Source organism: Anomalospiza imberbis, chromosome 20 (assembly GCF_031753505.1).
Source record: "Anomalospiza imberbis isolate Cuckoo-Finch-1a 21T00152 chromosome 20, ASM3175350v1, whole genome shotgun sequence".
Classification (NCBI taxonomy): Eukaryota; Metazoa; Chordata; class Aves; order Passeriformes; family Viduidae; genus Anomalospiza; species Anomalospiza imberbis.
In genome coordinates this window covers 426,295-444,982 of record NC_089700.1, presented here as the reverse complement: position 1 = coordinate 444,982, position 18,688 = coordinate 426,295, and the positions used below count along the sequence as shown (strand labels likewise).

At 48.6% G+C, this 18,688-nt stretch overlaps 1 protein-coding gene across 1 annotated transcript in view; it reads left to right on the top strand.

The window, feature by feature from the left end:
- TSPOAP1 (TSPO associated protein 1) overlaps positions 1-18,688 on the top strand; it is a 68,303-nt gene that overhangs the window by 13,488 nt on the left and 36,127 nt on the right. The window contains exons 3-11 of the mRNA XM_068210082.1: positions 604-732; positions 2,832-3,008; positions 6,194-6,448; positions 10,920-11,027; positions 11,846-11,929; positions 12,582-12,671; positions 13,384-13,506; positions 13,897-14,001; positions 14,741-14,791. Coding sequence (XP_068066183.1) covers positions 604-732; positions 2,832-3,008; positions 6,194-6,448; positions 10,920-11,027; positions 11,846-11,929; positions 12,582-12,671; positions 13,384-13,506; positions 13,897-14,001; positions 14,741-14,791 — 1,122 coding nt within the window. The remainder of the gene's footprint in view (positions 1-603; positions 733-2,831; positions 3,009-6,193; positions 6,449-10,919; positions 11,028-11,845; positions 11,930-12,581; positions 12,672-13,383; positions 13,507-13,896; positions 14,002-14,740; positions 14,792-18,688) is intronic.

Genomic DNA, 18,688 nt, shown 5'->3' with positions numbered 1-18,688 from the left:
CCATTTCCAAGAGGCAGCTTATTGGAACAGACAGATAAATAAAAGGAGATTAAGAGCGAACAGCATCAATAGGAAGAAAAAGGAAATTTGCTTTGCAAATATCATAAAGTCCTTTGTCGCCTTCTCCTGCTCATGTTTTGGTGTCAGGACAGAAAGGACACAGATAAGCTTGCTGTGGTGGTGCAGTACAAATCCTCAGGGATGTGTTGAGTCCTGTAATCCTGAGGAAATAAATTGGGAAGACTCTGGAAGAGAAAGCCCAAAGGGTGGGTGGCCAGGATACCCTGATGCTGGAGACATACTGAGTCCTAGCAGAGCCTGCAACAGGGATGTGGATGGAGAGGGACCATGTGGGATGGTCTGGGGTGGGGTGAAGGGCATCTTATGGGGACCAAGAGGTTACATTAACAAAAATACCAGGAAAACACAGTTTTCAGGGACTGGAGAGGCAACAGAGATTGTTCAATGGTTGGGATAGTTCCAGGAGAACAGACCAAGCCCTGGCAGGGAAAAGGCCTGTGTGCCCTACATAGGTCAGGTAGAGGTAGGGATGTTGGCTCCTGAGCAAAGGCTTCACCTCCAACTTCTCCTTCTGCTCTCCAGCGCAGGAGCTGCTTCCCCCAGACAGAGGAGAAGGTGAAGCACCTGAAGAGGAAGAACGCGGAGCTGGCGGTGATTGCCAAGCGCCTGGAGGAGAGAGCCCGGAAGCTCCAGGAGGCAAACCTCAAAGTGGTGAGTGCCGGGACCTGCCGTGGCTGGGGAGCTGGGCTGGGAGAGCACCTCACCACCAGGACCTTTGGTTTTCTGCTTCCATTGAGCTAGAAAGGCCTTTCCTTTCCCTTTGTCTTAAACCTACAGCAAACATGCTTTGCATGTCATAGCAGAGCAGGAATCACCAACCCCAGCTATCGCCAGCTTCTCTACTCCTCTTGGGGGCTGGTTTGAGGAATTTCTTCCTGCTTGGTTTCTTACTGTAAGGTCATAGTTTAAAGTAATTAACTCAGCTTTCTTTGGGCAAGTCATGAAAATAATTCATCTGACTTCATCAAAAAGAAACAGGAAGGATTTGAATAAGAAAAGGAGTGCAGTGAAGCAAAACAGGAAGGGGTGAGAGGCAGCTCTGTCCCATCCACACCTCACTGGAAATGCTGTACAAGCCACAGGGCTTCTGCCTTTTCCAATGCAACAGCAGCTTGTTGTGAACCCTGGAATGTGTGGCATGGTGCAGCAGCAGTGGGAGGTGGCTGTAGGGTATAGGATCTTGGGCACACCTTCCTGAAGGAAAGCAGGCATTGTGATGGGGAATTCAAGCCATTTAGGGTAGAAAGGAGGAAGTGAAAGCTGTGCTGGAGAAAAGGTACGGGGATTTCCTGGCACTGCTGCCCTCTCTGTCCCCAGGCACTGTGTCGCCCATCTGTCACGGAGTTTTGGTACTTGCAGGGCAACAGATGGACTTGTCAGATACTACGCTGAGAGAAACCATTTGACATACTATGCAGACCCTCCAGCACCTATACAAATATTGTTTTATTTGTTTCCCCAGTGAAACTTTGGGGTGGGGACAGTTTAGGGCCTGTGCAAGTCCTGGAGAAATGACTTGCTGGACTCCTGTGCTGGCCCACATGTCCTGACAGCAGCAATTTAGGGTGCCTGAGCCTTTTGGAGGGTGGGTTGGAGGTACGACCAGAGAAGGGGCCCTGAGGAGCTGGGGTTTAATTTGGCACCAGGTCCCTCCAGTGCTTGGTACCCAGGTACTGTGGAGCCATGGCCACACAGCTTCTGCACATGCATGAGATGCTTGGGAAGACCTGGGGCAGAAAACTTCACACAGAGGATGCCATGTGCCTGATGTAGCAGCAGAGGATCCCCTTCCCAGATTGTCAGGCTTTGTGCAGATGAAAATAGCTGGGCAGAGAAAGGCAGGGTTGGATAAACCCAGGGACTGGATGTATCCTCACTGCCCATAGTGAGCCATAGCACTGCCTCACTGCTGGTATGAACAGAGGGTTTGAGCTGCCCCTTCATCCAAGTCTGTAGTGCTGGTACCCAGTGGGAGTGTCAGCTCCAGGAATGGGGACATCCCAGGGACACTGTGCCAGGCAGCCTCATCTGTTCGGCACAGCCTATACTCAGCCATCTGCCTGTCCCTGCCTGCCCCACTCCCCCTAAGCACACTGCCATCCCCACCTTATGCTTTCCTCCCTCCCAGGGAGCATGTGAACCTGAACTACTTTTCCTCCAGTCCTGCTTTTCTCCCAATCCTCCCTGGCTGCACTGGCCCTGGCTGGGCTCTCCTTAGCCTCTGCTTTTCCCTCTATCTTCTGCCCATCCATGCAGAAGCTCTTTCCTGCTAGAAACCGATGGAATCTGTGTTTCTCTTCCTGGTTTGGCCACCTCTACCCTTGATCCCATGCTATATTTGATCCCATGCTCATCTTTCCTGCCATTCTCCCCTCCTCTCTGCTGTCTTCTCTTGTCTTTTTTTACCTCATCCTGTTTTTCTCTCATTCCCCTCCCCACTTCTGCCCTGCCTGCAGCCTCAATAGGTGCTGGCTGTACCTATTGAGTACCTTGTCCTTCCCACCTATTCTTTGAGCCACTTTTCCATCCAGCCTTTCCTCTTCTACTTTTCTGTAGGTCTGTCCTGCTCCTCTGTCTCTTTGTCTGTCCTTTGGGGTCAGGCTACATTTTTTGACAGTGCTCCCTGTGCTGGGTGATGAGGTGGTGGTTAAGGAACACCAAAGGGTGATGGGGTGGTGGTTGTGGAACACCAAGGGGTGATGAGGTGGTGGTTCTTACACACGAGCACACCTCACTGCTCTCTGGTGTAGGTAACTGCTCCGATGCCTCTGAAGGGCTCCAGCCTGGAACTGTGCAAAAAAGCATTTGCCCGCCAGCGTGCCAAGGACCTGACAGAGCAAGCCAGTGCTCTCCTGGCAAAAGACAAGCAGATTGAAGCTCTACAGCAGGAATGCCGGGAACTGCAGGCTAAACTCCTGGCAGGGAAGGTGAGACACTTTGTGGGACATCAGTCCAGGGCTGGGAACAAGCGCAACAGCAGTGATGGAAACCAGGCTCTGGGAAGTGGTGTGGGGGGAATTAGTCTCAAGTGGAGGCTGAAAACAGGGGAGGGGATTTGATGTGTGAGTTGAGTGGGGACGCTTGGGGGAGTGTGTGGCAGAGACTGTCCATATCTCTCCAGAAGAGTATGTTGGGGGACACCCTGCTTGTCCCTCCATCAGCTCATGGATCTGAGCTGCCATTTCCAGCAGTGACTAAAACTCCTTCCCTGGAAACCCCCGAGAAGCCACAGACACAGGGTAACTTTTCAAAGGGCTGGAGCTGCAAGCAAGATGTAGAAGCAGGGCCTCATTTTAAAGCATTTCTTTGGGAAGCCAACCAGCACATTTCCAAAAAACAGTCTAGATCCCAAGCTTCGATCTGCAGCTTTCTGAGGAGTCACAGCCACCATGAGACTGGGGATAACTCAGTACCTCCTGACATGTTTATAATGAAGGCTACAAATCACCAGGCAGGGCTGGGTGTTCATGAAGCCATCCACAGTGCTGGTGTCTGCTCCTGGGCTGGTGATCTGCATTCCCCTCAGTACCAGCACAAGCCATGCCAATATAAATGGTGGGATAAAGTGGTAGCTCAGCTCATCTAGGGCTGGTCAGATGTGTCACTCCTGCAAAGCTCTTCCCAGTGACGGTTCTGAAAGGAGCCTCTGCAGACAGCTGGGGCTGGGTGAGATGGTTCCCACTCAAGGTGACTAAAGCAACCTGTTCTGGGCATCTAAGTTGCATCTTTGATTCCCAAACTGGATGCTTGCAGTTTAGGTCAGTTTAAATCTCCAAAGGATCTCAGTAACACTTGGGCCTATGCTCGTTTCCCCGTTTTGCTACTGCAAATGTGGTCAAGTGACACCCTCCCTCCCTGTCCTCAGCTGAGCGGAACACTTGCACTTCTACCTGTCCTACTTACGTGGTATTTAGGTGACAAATACTTCCTCGCTGAAAATAGCTTTATTTTTGTCCCTGATGTCCCCACATACTCAGTTTGACTACAGGTTTGAAGGTGGATTCTCAGTCTTTCCCTAATGTAGATCTAGTCAGGATTAGAGCAATGGGGTGTATTTGGTGTTTGTACAGAGCTACCCCATTGATCTTTCCTGGCATTAAACCAAAGGACAAACAGATCCAGGTCTTTCCATGCTCTACAGTGTCAGCAAAAAGTTTCCTTCCCATTCTTTTGATTTCTCACCTCAAGCCCCGACAGAAAGGGGAACAGACCCTTTCCAAAACACTCTGATTTTCTTAGCAGAGTGTGCTGGGCAACCTGAGCCTGCTAGTGACAGATATGACAGATTGCAAAGGAATGTGACAGAAGTGGGTGAGCAAGATTCGTTCCTGGCCAAGAAAAAAGCACATGGGTGCAACCCCCAGGGCTGACAAATTCAGTCACTGCCTTCCTAGGCTGACCTGGGTGACCACTCTGTCCCTGGTGACCCTGTCTGTGGCACCAGCAACTTGGACATTGATGCCTGAGCAAGGAATCCACAGAAAAGAGAGCAATATAGATCATTCTGTCTGATCTTGTTTTTTCCATTTCTCTTCCAAGCAAACCGCTCATTAAATTTTAATTTCCAGCTACTTAAAATTCCAAATTCCCCTAATCTGTCTGCAGCATGCAAAATGCATTATGCCAATGAAGGGTGTTTTATGCAGAGATATGATGTGCACATTCAGAGTTTATAATCAAATCAATTTTAATCTTGGGTATTTAAATCAGTAGAAATTTTTTGTAACTATGAAGTGGATCCACTCAGTTCCCTGGCAGTAGTAGGACTCACAACCTGCACCCTGGGTTGCAAATGCATTGGCCTTGTTTTGCAAAGCCAGGGCTTTCAAGATGGAATAAAATAATTTCTTGAGCTCATACTCCAGTGATCTGCTTCCAACCAAACCCCGGCTCCAGCTAAATCCAGGCTGCAATTTCTTGCAGCATGGATTCTTGGAAGTGGAGGACTGGGGGGAACAGCTGCAGGGGATCGGTATAATAGAAACTGAGGGGAGGACTCAGATTTTTTCTACTCCCTTATTCCCCCAGGCTTCAGAGGCTGTCCGTTGGGAATAGCTGCCTTTTTGTGGTGGGGGAAGGGAGATTTTATACATAGCCCCAGCCAATTTTGTTTACAGAACTACTACCCTGATAGCCTGAATATGGGTCTGGCAGAGAGGGGGCCCAGCTGCTCACTTCTTGAATCTATAATCAGTTCCCATTAATGTTGCCTCAGTTTTCCCCTTGCAGCATTAGAGTAACCATGGTTCTTTCCACAAATTGTATTTATAAACCACTCATTATTTTTAGGGCAAAGAAGAAGCAAACAGGGAAGCAGATTAAATTTGTCCTGGATACCAGTTATGTCTTGAATTCTCTGGCTTAGGAGCTTTCCAGGGGAATGTCTCCTCCAGCAGCAGATTTGTAAAGACAGGTTTTCATAACCTGATTTTGTACATATGGACATGCAGGTTTCTTTAGCTTCCTGAAATCTGGAAACCTTTGAAGAATCAAACAAGCTGGTGACATATTCTCCTCAGTTTTGTGAATCTCAGATTGTGCTGGTTTCCTTCAAAAGCTGCTGTGTTTGGGTCATGAGTGGATGAGAGCGACACCCTTGTGCTATGGATAGGTGTCCATCACACATACTGTCTTGAGAGGAGAGAAATCAAGAATGTTAGGAAACCAATTATTATCCTGAGAAAGAACTGACCAAATCCCAGATGTTCTTCATTCCTGCAGCCTCTCAAAGCCAAGTGCTTGCCAGCACCCACACCAAGGAGTAAAGAAAGGAGAGCTCTGGTTTGGCTGGGCTGTGAAATTACATTATCCTGCCACGCTCCCTGCTGGCATGTGATGAGATGGCCCATGCTTGGAAATGCCCTGCACGTCATGCTGAGAGAGCTGCAGGAGCATTACAGGCTGGGTTTTATCTTCATGAGGAATAATGTTTTTGCATAAAGGATGTAAAGTGAGTTTTGAGGCTTTGGAGGCACAGGGATCAATCACGTGTATGTGCCACACTACCTGGGTTTTCCCAGCCTCTCCTCTTTTGGAGTTTGCATGTTAAATGTGAGATGTCCCACCTTTTGGAGCTTGTCAGTGCCATGGTGCCATGGTTGGTTTCCCACAGGATGACCCTCGTTGCCTGAACGTCATCGAGTTCGACCACCTGCTGCGGGAATCCCAGCGAGAGGTGCTGCGGCTCCAGAGGCAGATCGCGCTCAAGAATTTCAAGGAGTGTCTGCGTTCCTCCAAAATGAGCTCAGGCAGTGCCATGCCCAGTGCTGCCACACGTCCAGGACCAACCAATTCCTGCCTCAAAGGTGCACCTCGAGCAAAGGAGGCCTTGGGAGACCCAGCGCTCGGAAAGAGAGCTCGCAGGGAGGTGAGACAAGTGGGTCAGCGATCGGAAAGTTTGCCTATTTAATTACTCAGTTAATTGCTGTTCTTAGGGAACTTCACTTAGAGAAGGTGAGTTCACATCCACTGCAAATAGGTGCAGTGCTGGTTTCCAAGGGGACGCATTCCGGCACCAGGTCTCAGGGTAAGGAGGGACGTGGATGCTGCTGGTAGACCACACCAGGACAGGGATGCTAAGCCGTGCCAGGAGCTCAGTCCTGCTCATTTTTCCCTAGCACAGGGCTCCTGTGCTGTGTTTTTTCACCCAGGAAAGCAGGTAATGTTTCGTCTTTATACAATCACGGAATGGTTTGGATTGGAGGGATCTTAAAAGTGCATCTCGTTCCACCCCCTGCCATGGGCAGGGACACCTTCCACTATCCCAGGTTGCTCCAAGCCCCGTCCAACCTGGCCGTGGCCGCTTTCTGGGATGGGGCAGCCAAAGCTTCTCTGGGCAACCTGTGCCAAGGCCTCCCAACCCTCCCAGGCGGGAATTCCTTCCCAATATCCCTGCCCTCTGGCAGTGGGAAGCCATTCCCTGTGTCCCATCTCTCCATCGCTTATCCCCAGTCCCTCTCCAGCTCTCCTGGAGCCCCTTTAGGCCCTAGAAGTGGCTCTGACCTCTCCCTGGAGCCTTCTCCAAGAGAACACCCTCAGCCCTCCCATCCTGGCTCCAGAGCAGAGGGGCTCCAGCCCTGGAGCAGCTCCGGGGCCTCCTCTGGACTCAGTCCAGCATCGGGGCCCCCCGAGGCGGAGGCAGCTCCAGGGGGTGTCACCACAGCAGAGGGCCTCGCCTGCTGCCGCCGCGCTCGGAGCGCCGCCGGCCCCTCTGCCCGCAGTGGTTCAGTCCGGCAGATCCGGGGCCGCCTCAGGGCGCCGCCCCCGCCGCGGCCGCGCAGCCGCCAGGTAAGGCCGGGCCGGGGCCCACTGGGGCTGCGCTGGGCCGGGGGTGCCGCGGGGCCTCGGCCGGGGCTGCGCCGCCGCCGCCGCCAGGTAAGGCCGGGCTGTGCCCGGCGGCTCCGAGGCCCCGCCGGGAGCCGCCTGGCCGAGCGCGGCCGGTCGGGCCGGGCCCTCCGCGGGTGCCGCTGTGCCCCGCGGCCTCCAGGGCGGCGGGTCAGGGTTGTCCGAGCCGCGGGCTCCTGAGGATGTGGCTCCCAGGGGCTCTGCCGCTTTCTTCCCGTGTTTTCAGTGTGATACAATCCCACACCCCCCGGTGGGAGATTGGGCTGCGCATCTTCCCCCCACCCTTCCCGCCAGCTGCTCTCGGTTATTGGCCCCCGGCTCTTAGAGCAGATGCATTGAATATTCACTCTTTGTCCGTCTCCTCCAAGTCACTCCTGGGTTTATAAACCCCTCTCCTTCAGCCCTTTTTGTGTTTGGGTTTTTTTTTTTTTTGTGTTTTTTTTGTTTGTTTTTTTGGTGGTGTTTTTTTGTTGTTGTTTTTTTTTTTTTTTTTCTTTCCAGCCTCTTCCATTATTCACTGTTCATTATCTTTGTCTCCCTCCTTTGTGTGTTTTCTCTCTCAGTTTTGTGTTGGGGAAGCAGCGTGCAGCAGCCTCCCGGACGCTGTGGCATTGATTTATATGACAGCATAATGAAGTTTTCTCTCCCTTTCCCAGAAGATCTCATTACTCTTTTGTCTAAGCACTCTTTATTAAACCATCATTACTCTCTGTAATCACTCAGTGTCAAGTCTCTGCTGCATCAGTACTTGCAGAGCACAGTTCTGCTCCCTCTTATTCAGCCCTCTCATTTTTACTGACTATTTAGACTCTCCCCTTGCCCCGTGGTGGCTCAGTGTCTGCAGACACCTGTTAAAGGACAGCAGCTGAATGTCTTCTGAGTGCCCAAGCTGGTTCCTACTGGGCCTCCCTCACCCACTTACTTGCTGACATCTTAAAAAAAACTCTATACATCTGTGAATATGTTTCCCCTTGCTGTAATATAAGTTTGTTTGGGTTTTTTAAAGTATTTGCGTTCTATACAGTTTGTACCAGTTTGCCCAGAAATGGTGTCAAATGTACTGGTCTGTCTTTTACGGATGTCTGCTGGAATAGGCTTCAAACTCTGGAGTACTCTTGAAGCATGGCATTTGCCATCTTCCAGGTATTTTGTGTTAAGGCAGTGTGGGAGAAGCAACTTGCTGCACGGATTGATTCAGTTCCTCTGAACAGAGGGATTCATTTCATGCCAAAGGGGGTTTTAAACCCTGAGATGAATACTACATAATCTTGGTGGCTTGTTACTCCTTATTTTCTTAGCTTCCACAGTTCTTATAGACAGTTCAGTTTCAGAGATATTCTCAGCCTTGTTCTTCATAGTTTGAGATTTACCCCCCATTTCCCACCCCCCCAAATTCTGCTGTGATGAAGAGGGATGCACAGATGGTTTTTCCCTCTGCCCTGCCCTTAACATCCTTGAATGACCCTTCCATACCTTGATTTCCACCTGATCCTGCAGGTTTTATCAGACAAGATGGCTTTTCTTGTGCATGTGCTTTGTTTCTGTGACTCAGGAGAGTGTCCTCACTGCCAGAAGATTTTCTGGCTGACAAGTCAGCAAGGCTAAATCTGACAGCACTGGTGAAGGGAGGAGGCTGTTGCCAGTCCCTTGGCCGAACCCTGTTATATGGAGCACCCTGGGCTGGAGCCCCAGGAGCAGCTGAGGCAGCTGGAAAGGGGCTCAGCCTGGAGCAAAGGAGGCTCAGGGGGGACCCTGTGGCTCTGCACAGCTCCTGACAAGAGGGGACAGCCCAGGGTGGGGGTCAGGCTGTACTCCCAGGGAACAGGGACAGGAGGAGAGGGAATGGCCTCAGGCTGGGCCAGGGGAGGCTCAGGGTGGACATCAGCAGGAATTTCTCCCTGAAAAGGGTGCTCAGACCTTGGCAGGCCTGCCTGGGGAGGTTTGGAGTCCCCATCCTCAGAGAAGCCCAAGGAAGGGCTGGACATGGCACTCGGTGCTCTGGGCTGGGGACAAGGTGGGGATTGGGCACAGCTTGGACTGGATGGGCTTGGAGGTCTTTTCCAAACTCAGTGATTCTGGGATTCTCTGAAATACCAGTTTGATTCTTGGTATGATAAAGGTGATTGAAAAGCAAAAAAGTCTCAGAAACATTTCCACAGGGCTATTCCACAGTTAAATATGGGTTTCATAGCACACCTGAAAGCTTCCAAGCACTGTGCCCTTGAGGTGCCATGGGTAGGGTGGAGAGTCCCAAGATTTCCACGTGCTGATCGGTGCTCAGACTGTTGGACTCTGCAGTGAACCTTATTCCATGGATGATGGGGAACAAGGTTCATGTGGAAGGTGATTTCAGTTTTTTTTTTTTTTAATCAAAAAATGAGAAATCCTTGTTAGCCTGAGCTTGAGTGTGAGCTGTTAGAGCTTTCAGGCTTTCAGCATAAGAGCCATGAATATAGGTGTAGATAAAACCTATGTTTTTCAAGCCAAAAATAGATTAAAAATCACATCCTAGGTATAGTGCTTAGACACTGCCCTAACGGCTGGCTGTACAGAGAGCTCAGAGCTCATTCCCATGGATCCCTTAGCACTGAAGGTGTTCAGAGTGAAATGAGGAACCGCATGTCTGAGGAGAGGTTAACTGAAGGCTAAGGCTGAGATGGATTCATAAAGTCCTGCGGCTTCCTCACAGTACAGGTTTGCTTTGATGATCTTAAAGATCTGTCCCTAAAATCTGTTTATCAAAAATAACTTCACTGTTAATGTTTAAAACCTTACCAAGACCCTTTTTTTTCCTGTATGTCTCAGTCCTTGCCCTGCAGTCAGGGCTATTCTGGGCAGACAATGCAAGTCAAGTATTAGCCGAGAGCAAAAATTCAGAGGATTAATGTGTGTTTGTCTGTGACCCAGATGAAAAGACATTTTGTTAGAAACTTGTGTACAGATGTGTACAGAAAGTGTCTCCTTTCATCTGGTTTGGTGGTGCACAAAAGCCATTGCACTGCTGCCATTTTTAGTCCTTCCCAGCTACCAGCAGAAGTGAGATGCTGCATTTGTTGGTAGTGTTTGTCTGTTCTTCCCTGCCCTTAGATTCTGACATCTTCACTTATTTCTGCCCTTTGTGGGCTGTGTTCTCCCTTCTCCTCTCTGTGTCGCTTTGGGGAAGGCTATGAGAGGTGTTGCTGCTGCCTCTTATTGGGTCATTAGGTGAGGCACAAATGGGAGCTTGGATCTGAGAGCTTCCAGGAGCCCACTGTTCCTCTGAGATGCTTCAGTCAAGCTGGGCTGGTTGGCACTGGGCTCCAGGAGATTCCCAGCACAGAGATCCCTGGCGAGATGTCCAGCTTTCTCCATGTCAAGTGATGCAGTTCAGAGATCAGGAGTTCCTGTGGAGCACTGCTCTCCTGGGTGGTACTGCCAGGAAAGTCCCTCTTCCCTTAGTATGCTTTATAGTCTCAGGATGTCCCTGAGCTCTCTGGCATCTCTTCTGCTTTCAGGTGGAACCAGGTGTGCAACCACTGGGACCTACCTCTGAAGGACATGAAAATTTTCCTCCCAAAAATGCAGTAACAAACCAGGAGAGCAGCAAACAGATACAGCAGCTGGTGAGTTGTGAATCTGGTTTGGGGAAAGGAGTGTGCTACTTTCTTTTTTTTATTGGGGGTTTCATATGTGCAGCCCAGGTAGAGATTTTGGGGACTGAAATCTTTTTAGGTGCAGCTGCCCTGGAAAAGTGGGAAGCTTGAGGAATTGGTAGAAGAACACAGGCATTCTGCATGTAGAGTGTTGCTGGGTGGCAGGTCCAGGTGCTGGGCTGGCAGGGGAATATGTCACACTCAGATGAGATGGAAACATGCCAGTAGGTTTCTGTGCTGTGTTTGGTTTAGACTTATTTGACCTGGGGACAGATGTGGATAAGGAATGTGTCCCTTGTGAATTATTCCAGCAATTAAGACAGTGCACAGGGAGGTTTAGCAGCTCCTGTCAGTCTGAGGGGTAGTGAGTAGTTGCAGATCAAGAAGATGTCTGTGCTCTGTTAGGTGTCACTGGAATTTGAATAGGAGCTAAAATAGCACAGCTGGTGTTTAAAGATGAAAATTTTATACAGAAAATCTGTTGTTTTGTCCCCCACACCTTGTCCTCTCAACTGTTCTGTATAAATAGGAGCAGTCCATGCATGTGGGAGCTGAATTATTTCCAAACAGAAGGCTCAGGGAAGAGAGGAATAGTTTGGTTTTTTTTTTTTTCCTAACTTTCAGAAAAATCTCCCTTGGTTTCTGCATTGTTTAACTTTGTCACAAAGAGATTTTCATAAGAAAATAAAAATAACTAATTCAGCAATGGGTCTGAGAGTCTGGGCTTGAATTTCATATGCATTGCAAGAGTGTGGGCTTTCTGATCTACTTCTGCTTGTTTTGTGCAGGAAGTTGAACTCAAGAAAAAGCGCAAAAAATGTGAAAACCTTGAGCATGAAGTGAGGAAAAAGCATAAAAGATGCAAAGAACTAGTAAGTGTTCTTGTTGCCTACTTTATGAGCATAATGGGAGGAGCTAAGTTGTTGTGTGCCTCTCTTGGATTCTCTTCAGTTCGTCTTCATAAGGAATCACCAGTGTTTCTGTTCATTTGAGCAGTTTTTGGGGCTCCAGCCCTTAAGGCTGTGATTGTTCATTTAGTCTTTCAGCTGCCTGTGGGCTGAATGCAGCTACACAAATCAGTGGATGAAATTCTATGGCCTTTGCTAATTTGGGGAGATACTTAACCATTTTCACAGGCACTCCAGACAGGTATTGAAATGGTAATAACACCATCCCACTGAATTTTCTTGTGCTTTTTGTTGACTGAAATCCTATTTAATTCCAGGGAACTTTTGCAGCTCATAGCAGAACATCCGAATTTCTCCCTTCTGTTTCTGTTTTGCTTTGCTCAAGAGAACAAAGATTGGTTTGGGTTGGAAGAGACCTTAAAGGTCATCCAGGTCCAACTCCATAGTTGGGTCCTGGGTTCTGTTTGGGCAGTGGTGCTCACTGTTGCTTCCCAGACCTCGAGCAGCATCCCACCAGCATCCTGCACCATCAGGAAACTGGAGCAATGGAGCTGTTCTGCAGGATAATCTGGGGGAGTCAGAGGGCCTTGGTGTAATTCCTGCTCTTTCTGGACAGGAGATCCAGCTGCAGGAGGTGCAGAGTGAAAATGCACGACTGGCTGAAGAGAACTTGCAGCTGAATGAGAAGGCTGGGTGGGCAGGCCAGGTAAAATCAGTGTCTTTGTCAGGTTGACAGCACTGGCTTCTGCAAAACTCTGCTGAGTAGAGCATGCAGTTCTTAAGTTTCCAGCTCAGTAATGGTCATGTGCTGATCTGGGCTTCTGTTCCCAGCTTCTTCTCTGGACAAATCTAATGCACAAAAGTTAGAAGGTCATTTGTCAGTCCTGCGTGTCAATTTGCCACCATGCTTAAGGCTTCCTACTTATTTAATAACTGCTGTAATTGGAAATGTTTGTCTTTGCTTGCATTGCTGGTAGTCGTCAAGCTGTAGTGCACCCTGGAACCAAAAATTGCTTGTGGTAAGTGAAGGAGGCAAAGATGATTTCAGTAGGCTACTGAATTTTCTGTCCTGTTCTCTGTGTTTAATCCTACAATGTCAGATTAAAATTGCTTATAGACCTTGTGCTTGTTTTTTTATCTCTTCATTATGTAGCTTGTTCCTATCCCAGTATCTTCCTCCTTGCAAAAAGGGAGGGGAGATGAATCTAGGGAGAGAAGCAGTGTGCAGATAAATTGTTACACATTGAAGCCTGATACAAAAATGCTCATATGTTTGTTTTAAGTGAAAAACTGAGGCAGAGGAGGTGCCTGATTTTGGTATCATTGCCAGCAGAAAGCACAGAAATAAACTGGTCTCTGTTGTTTTTACAAGGAACACCTATGGCTGCTTGTCCTCACTGAAAATCCTTTCTCTTCAGGTTGAATCTGAGAATGCTGACCTGAAACTGCAGGTTGTTTTAGTGACTAAGGAACGGGATTCAGTAATTCAGACGAATCAAGGACTCCAAACCAAGCTGGAGAATCTAGAGCAGGTGCTGAAGGTCAGTAGGAGGAAGGTCGAAGGACCATCCAAACACCTGCTGCTTCCTTTGAATGGCACAGGTTGTCTGCTTGCCTTTTCTGACCATTCTTTTGTCTCTGTGCTTCCACTGGGAATTCTGCTTCTGCAGAATCCTGGAACATGGCTTTCCAAAGTGGACAGAGGTGCTTTGGAAAGGCTGCTTCGGGGATTTGAGTGGGAGATAAGGTGGCCATCACTGGTTTGAGGGTTTTCTCTGACAATGTTGCTCTGCCTCGTGATGGGAATTCCTTACTTTGTGCAATGATGACGTGAAATACAGGCCCTGGTTTGGCTTTGTGACCATTGGTAGAACACAGGGCAGGGTTTCAGTAGTGTCACCACTCAGCTGTGTGTGCCTTCTCTCCTGCAGCACATGAGAAATGTGGCTGAGCGGAGGCAGCAGCTGGAAGTGGAGCACAAGGAAGCACTGCTAGTCCTGCAGGAGAAGCAGGAGGAGGTCCGGCGGTTGCAGCAGGTATGTGGTGTGTGGCGGGGACGTTTTCCTCTCTGAATGGACTCCTGCACCTTGTTTCCTTGGGAGGTGTGCACGGGGGAGGTAGATGTGAGTTTACAGGCTAAGAGTGTCTGAGTCCAGGTGAACTCTGGTACCTGAGCAAAGTGAAGGGCTTTGCTTGTGAATGTCAGTTCTGACCTCTCACTGCTGTATGTCCAGAGCCCAGAGATGTTTCCAGACTGTACAGTGATTTAAATAATAAAATCATGGAATCATTAAGTTTGGAAAAGCCCTCTGAGACTGAGTCTATCTGTTCCCCCAGCACTGGAAGGCAACTACTGACCCATGTCCCCAAGAGCCACATCTACACAGCTGTTAAACTGCCCCAGGGATGGCGACCTCTCCAGTGCGCTGGGCGGTCTGTGCCAAGGACTGTGAAGAAGTTTTCTCAGTATTCAACCTGACCCTGCCCTGGCTCAGCTTGATGCCATTTCCCCTTGTCCTGTCCCTTCCTCCCTGGGAGCAGAGCCCAGCTGCCCACCCCCCCCACCAGCTGTCCCCTCCTGTCAGGGAGTTGTGCAGAGCCACAAAATCTCCCCTGAGCCTACTTTTCTCCAGACTTAGCCCCTTTCCAGCTCCTTCAGCTGTTCCTCACCAGACTCATGCTCCAGTCTACAATGAACTACTAAAGTAGGATGACAGTAGAAGTGAACTCAGGTTGGCTGCTTTCTGATGTACTCTCTTCCTTATTTTTCCTTAGGCACAGGCAGAGGCAAGAAGGGAACATGAGGGAGCAGTACAGCTTCTAGAGGTAAGACAGAAAGAAACAAGCCACTGGATTAGTGGCTCCAGGTTTGGTACCTTTTATTTATAATATCAGTTTGGATACCTTGGGTTTTGTTGGTTCTTCTGCAAAATGCTGTAGTGCCTTGATTGGATGCAACATGTCGCTGCAGTGAAAGTAATATTTGGGTCAAAGTTCAGGGAATTATATCCTAACCTGCTCAGTCATTAGATAGATCACTTCATTCAGATCGTGCCCAAAATCTCTTTTGGGGGTGCATTTAGTAATCAATCTCAGATCTGCCTGTTCCATTTTCCAGCACCATGTGAAAGGAGAATACTTGTGTCCATGGGATTTAAAATTTCTCTTGTGTATGTGTGCTCTCTTTGTTTTATTAGGGAAAAATAAGAAAAGTTTATTAGGTAAAAGCAGGAAAACCCGAGCATAAGGAGTGGTGAGGCTTGAGGTAGCTCCCTTGTTCCATTTGCTCTGACTTGCACAGAGGGAATGTGCTTTGGCTGGTGGCTGACAGTGTAAGGATGCAGCCTGGCAGATGTGCTGAGCACTGCTTTGGGGTTGATTTGCATCAGCTCAGTGTCTGTCTGGGTGACTTTGGAGAAAACATTGGATTCCTGGAGCTGCAAAGGCACAGTGCCAAACCCTGGAACTTGATGTGACAATTTAGTCACTGCCAGAGGGTTGGGTTGGGTGTGGTGGCAAGGGGAGCATCTTCTGCTCTCTCAGAGGTTTTCTGGGCACTGAAACATGTGAGATGAGTAGGTTGTCTTGCTGTACCCCCAGACAGTAGGATCTCTTGGGGCTGTGCTCCTGTCTCCAGTGGTGACAAACAGTCAGGACTGTCAGAGTGAACTCCCTGTGCCCACTGCTGTGCAGCTCTGTGGCTTTTGGGAGCCCAGGACTGTCGATGCAGGTGGGAAGTGTCCTTGATGGAGATTGCTCCTTGACTGCAAATAGCACCACCTTTGGATGGGGCCTAGCCAGTAGAGCCCAAGAGTGTGGGGCTCCTGCTGAGCAGGATTGAAATGTTGGGGGTTGGATGAGTGTTGGGGGATGTGACATTATATCTTGTGCTTTTGCCACTTCCCTTTGGGGACCTCTGCATTTGGCTGCAGAGGTGGACTCAGTTGGTACAGGTGCTGCTCTACATGACCTGGTGTTTAGCTGGGTTCTGAGCAGCCTTTAGGGGGAGGGAGGGTTGCTGTGGTTCTGTTTCAAAGCCATTGGAGCAACCTGGTCTAGTGAAAAGTGTCCCTGCCCATAGAATAAGATGAGCTTTAAGGTCCCTTCCAGTCCAAACCATTGTGGGATTTGATGATTCTATGATGTTTGCCGAACATTTTCTGAACTAACTCAGTGAAGGGTTGGAGAAGCTACTTAGGTTTAAACCAGATATCTCCCTGTGCAAAGGAAGAAAGAGATAGTCCTCTCATTCTGTGTTTGAAGGTAATGTTCTACTGCAAGGGTTAAATATTCTTGCTTTCATGTTACTGGCACAGAGATCACAGAATCATCAAGTGGTTTGTGTTGGAAGGGACCTTGAAGTTCATCCAGTTCCACCTCCTGCTGTAGGCAGGGACACCTTCCACTAGACCAGGTTTCTCAGAGCCCGATGCAACCTGTCCTTGAATTTATGAAGTAGAACAAAGAAAGAGGAACTGTCATTAAAAGCCAGTTTAATGCAGAGCAACAGTCATTTAAATTACTTAACTATAATCATAGTAATTCCAGAACATCAGTGTATGGCAGAATTAGGGGGTTTGAGATGCCTTTGCTATGTATTGTCATTTTTACATGTGCTTGAATTGCTTTTTGATGTGATATAAATGAGGAATGAGTGTAGTCCCTTTTCCTGTTTGAAGAGTTCTGTCCCATGATTGTCTTAAGTGGAGTCTCTCTCCCTGGAGATGGTCAGAACTGGACAGAGCTCTCAGCAGCCAACCCTGCTCTGAGCTGAGGGCTTGGATTAGGTGATCCCAGTGCTCCGGCGATCTCCTTCAGCCTCAGGTGTTCTGTAGTTCTGAGATAAGGCAGTGACAGGGATGAGGAGAGTATGCAGTGGGGTGTGTGCAGAAATGCCATGGAGAGAAGCACCCTCTCAGCTTAGGAAGAAAAGCTTGAGGGTTATGGTCATGGGAATGAGGGAATTCAGTGATTCCAAAGTACATGAGACAGGATTTCGACTGCCTTTGGCAATGCATAGATACAAAAGGAGACAGCCTCCTTCCAGGAATCCAGTTTTGTTGGGAAATGAGGGGACCAGAGCTCAAGTTTGCTTGCTTTCCCTGACCTAGGAGCAGGATGCAGGACTTAGTAGGCTGTCAGCTGCTTAAGATCCTGTCACAGCCAGGCTCTGAGCTGTGCTTTGATTCCCAGAACTCCATGATCTCAGACCTGGGGAAAGGTCTGGGCAAAAAATGTCCATTCCATTCATTTTTGAGTGGGTGCAATGTGCTAGGAAAAGGGGGCTTGAAATTTAGCAGCCACTCTAAGCATGTTGTCATTTATCTCAAAGCACACTGGGATTTGGAGGCCCTCAAAAAGTCCCTGGTTATCTTATTCATGCATTTGGTGTGTAGGATTTAGCTTTTGTTTGGAAAGCAGATGCTTCTGGGAATGAGGTGGGAATCTCAGTATGGAACAAGGCAGACAATTGTAATTTGGTGAGAGAACAATTTCATTCAGACTGAGGGTTGGATTATCTTTAGCAGAGTGTTGTAGTGTAACTGCTGATGTGGTTTGATATCTCTTTTTGCTTTTCTTCTTGCTCCCAGAGTACTTTGGATTGCATGCAGGTACTGCTCTAATGCTGTCAAACAGGACATTTTCCCCTCTGTTCTGACTTTGACAGTTGCTTGATGTTCTTGTTTTAGCTATACTCTGGAAAAGATTGCAAGAGTGTTACTGCCAAGAAATAAGTGTAATTAAAGGAGCTCCCACTATGAGTTTGATGGAGCAGCTGCATTTCTCTTTAATTGCCTTGCTTTCTTGACCAATTAGAATTAGGACCTTACTTTTTTTGGCACTTCCAGATTTTTAGAATTGTCCAACTGTGCTCCTTCTCCACATTTAAGTGTCTTTGCAGTCCAAGAGTGAAGTGTTTCCTTCAAACCCTAAAAGCAGTGGTGACACTCATTGCAAATGAGTGTTGTGGAGAAGAAGACAGGTCCTGCTGGCTTTGTAATTGGGTGGAAGATGGGAAGCAGAGATTGTGGATAATAGTTTTCCCAGAAGAGGTGGTAACTAATGAAGTTCCAGCTTAGGAGCTGTGCTGGCTGGCCTGTTCACAGGTGGTTTGGAAAGAAGGCTGGTATAGAAGTGCTAGGGTTTGTAGCTGATAGAAAACTTCTTTAAAACCTTCCAGTCTGGCAGAGATCTCAGGAGGAGTGGGGAGATCAGGTGACATTGGCTGTGCAAAGGCACGTGGAGGAGAGAGAGCAGAGACTAAACATGCCTGGTGGTGGGCTCAGAATTTCCTGCTGGCATAGGAGGTACAGGGTTGGAGGTAGGGGATTTTTAAAAAAAATGTCAGCCGCAGTTTGGTCAAAAAAGCAGTAAAGTGGTGGGAACTCTCAGGAAAGGACTTTATGGGGTATGCTCACATCCTGTAGAAGTTGCACCCACACTGATGTGGAGTTATGGATGTTCCTTTAATTCCTTTGGCATCAGCCCTGCTTTTAGCAAGAGCTTGGACTGCACACCTGTAGAATTCCCTTCTAGCAAAATGGGGATTCTCTGATCTGAAAAGCACATAGCAGAAGATACGGACAAGGGGAGCAAGGGACATCTGAAAGGAGAGCGTGAGCTGTAGAAGTGGAACAGACCAGCCATGAATGAGAGTGTCTTAGAGGATGGGGCTGAGGTGGTGGTGGTTGGGTGTGGAGAATAATTTCCTGAGTTGGTGGT